The sequence below is a fragment of the Egretta garzetta genome, unplaced genomic scaffold (genome assembly GCF_000687185.1).
Source record: "Egretta garzetta isolate BGI_Z169 unplaced genomic scaffold, ASM68718v1 scaffold224, whole genome shotgun sequence".
Classification (NCBI taxonomy): domain Eukaryota; kingdom Metazoa; phylum Chordata; class Aves; order Pelecaniformes; family Ardeidae; genus Egretta; species Egretta garzetta.
In genome coordinates this window covers 426,610-429,452 of record NW_009259530.1, presented here as the reverse complement: position 1 = coordinate 429,452, position 2,843 = coordinate 426,610, and the positions used below count along the sequence as shown (strand labels likewise).

Below are 2,843 nucleotides of genomic sequence, written 5' to 3'. Positions count from 1 at the left end.
GGGCTGGAGGGGCACGACGAGCAGATGCACCCGGGAGGTGCACATGAGCCGGTGTAACCCTGAGCAACACCGTGTTTAAATCGATGCAGAGGTTCTTCGGGTCACCCGTATTTTGCACCTGATCCTCAGAGGAGAAGAGGAATTTCTGCTTTGGGTCCTGACTGTAACAGCCAGACCAGACGTTCAGCATTTTTGCCTTGGTTTCTGAGTATTTCAAACGCTGCGCGGTACCATCAAAGACGCGCCTCTGTTCTTCTGTAGGGGCAGCCCCTTCACCCGCCCTTCCTCGGTGACAGGGCAAAGGGCTGCTTTTGCTCTCCCCAAATACTCCCTCCGGCCGTAAGCGGGGAGGCTTCTGACATGAGGGCTGGTAGGCCCTTCTGGTTGTTGGACCTCTGTAGGACGGCCACGTATCCCACCCCAGAGTCAGGACATCCCATGAAGCTTAAGACACTGGAACTCTGTATGCCTGAAGGACTCTTCTGATTTACCATCATTGCCTATCTCAGCTTGGAAGTGTTGCTGTCAGCACCTTTAAAATCACTGCCACATCCCCACGACAGATTACGGCTCATTTTGCCTCTTGGGCTGCCGTACCCGTGCTCTCCAGAGACACGGCGACAACTCCCAACACACCTCGGTTAACCAGCACCACGTTTCCCAACCAACGCCATCTGGCTTTATCTCCCTGCGCGTGGGGCAGCTCTACCAAAAGGAGGGCTCATCTTTGTGCTCCGAAAAGAGTAGGGCAGCAGATTGCGAGGGTGAGACGCTTACCGTGGTTGGAAAATAGCGGCTGGTCTTGAATTTCTTCAGGGCCATGGAGCAGGTGTAAGTGCCGAAAAAGAGGATGAAAGACATGAGGGTGATGTCCGGGACATAGCTGCAGGCGGTGCCCACGAGTTGCCCTCCATATTCCAAGCACTCCTCCTTCGTCAGAGATGACCAGTCAAGGGTGGCGTTGGACTGCGGAGAAAAAGAGAGGGCATTGCCATGAAGCTCTGCTCCTGCAAACATTGCCCGTGCTAGGACGGGGCTGGGGACCGAGCATCAGGAAAAATACTGGGAGCAGAAGGGAGGCAGGGAGCAGAGCCTAAAAGTCCCCGTGCTTGTGCGCAGACGGAATGGATTTTAACCCGAACAGTGGATGGGATTACCCAGGAACCCGGGAAAGAAGACAGAGATCTTTTGCCCTCTGCTGTGGTCTCCCAGACACGCTCTGCATTTTCTCCAGCGGACAGGCAACGTTGGAAACTTCGAGCAGAAGCTGGAGTGGCCTGAGACCACCCCCACCCCAGCTGCCAGCAACACCATTTGCGTTTGAATCCCCTCTGATCGCTTCCGTCCCCATCGACCCCTTGCGGCACCTCCTGCCCCGCCACGGCCGCACAGGGAGGCACTATCTGCATTTCAGCTCTCGCTGCGGGACCCAGAGCCGCGTGGGACAGCACAAATCCACAGCACAAGGACATGAACGTGCGCGTAGCAGGGAGCCTGCCAGGCTGTTCCGGGTGCGCCCGGAGCGCAATGCCCGAGGGAGAGCGGGAGTGCAGAGAGCATACGCCAACACGGAGAAAAATTAAAGTATTTCCAGGTCCCTATAAAATTCTGTCAGTCTGGGGGAGCTTTAGAATTACATTGGCTCTGTCCCTCCTCTTCAGCCGGAAAACCTCTAGGGGTCCCTTCCAACCCCAAACATTCTACGATTCTATGAAAACCCCAGTGAAGGGAACCACAGCCCCAGGACCACGAGATCAGAGAGAAAGGGTATTTTCAAGTGACTGGAAGTGAAGAAATCCACGGAGAGGAAAGAGCATTTTACTCCGTAAGCAATAGAGAACTCATCTCAAACTGGGCCCAGACTAATTCAGGCCAACGAGCCAGTTCCCCCCAAAAATATGTTCTTTAGGCAAACGTGCAAGGCACAGAATACCCTCTTGTTTACAAGGGACATCGTGAAGTGGGGAAAAAAAAAAACCCTAACTTGTATTAGAAACCTTGAAAATAGGTAAGGTGCTCGCTGAAGGGAAAAGGTTCGTTTTGTCGGGAGGACGGAGAGGATTCCTGCGGGTCTGCCCTGGCTGCTAACGTCAGGATGGCAAGAGAGGGGAGGGCGAACGCAGCTTTCAGAGCAGAGCAGGGAGACAAACTAAAACCCCAAATATTTGGGGGCATATTTTATGTTTCGTGACTTTGCATCTTCAGAAATAAGCACTGGAGTGTTCAAGAGGTAACGCTACCACCTTGGGTATCAGAGAGCAGAAAGAAGAGGGCACCCCTCTTCTTGGGAGACCCCCCCCAAGGTGAGACCCTGCTTCGTCCCCCCGCCGACTGCCTGGCAGGGTTTGTGCCGGGGCTGCTCCCCCCATCCCCCAAATCCCTCTCACATCTCCCCAGACATTTGTTTTGCTTTGAAACGCCAAGGCACCCAAAAAGGGGCCTGGAAAGAGCGCTAAGCTCTGTGCCCCCGGCTGGCAATGTAATTCTAAGGCAGAGCATCCTACGGGAGGGGGAGCATGGCCCCCCCGGCTCTTTTCAAATCTCCGGCAGAGAGCTGAAGTCAGGTCTGAGGGAGCCCCCGCCGGCCCCCGCGCCGCAGGAAGGGCTCTGCAAAGCCAGGCTTGGGGAAGGAGGGCTGAGATGGCTGTTCCAAGAGAGGACAGCCCGCAAAGGCAACTTGGCGGGGCTGTTTTCACATCTCCAAGGCCTTGGTTCAGGTCCTTGCCTTCCGCAGAGGCTGACAACCAAACGTAAAAGCCACAGCGCCCAAGGAGAGCTGTTCCTTTAACGGCAGAGACGCGGCGCCCGGCACCCTTCTCCCGACCGGGGGCCGCCGGGGGCGC

The 2,843-nt window shown here is 55.7% G+C and overlaps 1 protein-coding gene across 2 annotated transcripts in view; it reads right to left on the bottom strand.

Annotated features, from left to right (window-relative positions):
• Positions 1 to 2,843, bottom strand: part of SLC4A4 (solute carrier family 4 member 4) — a 152,161-nt gene that overhangs the window by 24,924 nt on the left and 124,394 nt on the right. For both annotated transcript variants that reach the window (XM_009637579.1, XM_035893112.1), the window contains exon 15: positions 778 to 966. In XM_009637579.1, the coding sequence (XP_009635874.1) occupies positions 778 to 966 (189 nt within the window). The remainder of the gene's footprint in view (positions 1 to 777; positions 967 to 2,843) is intronic.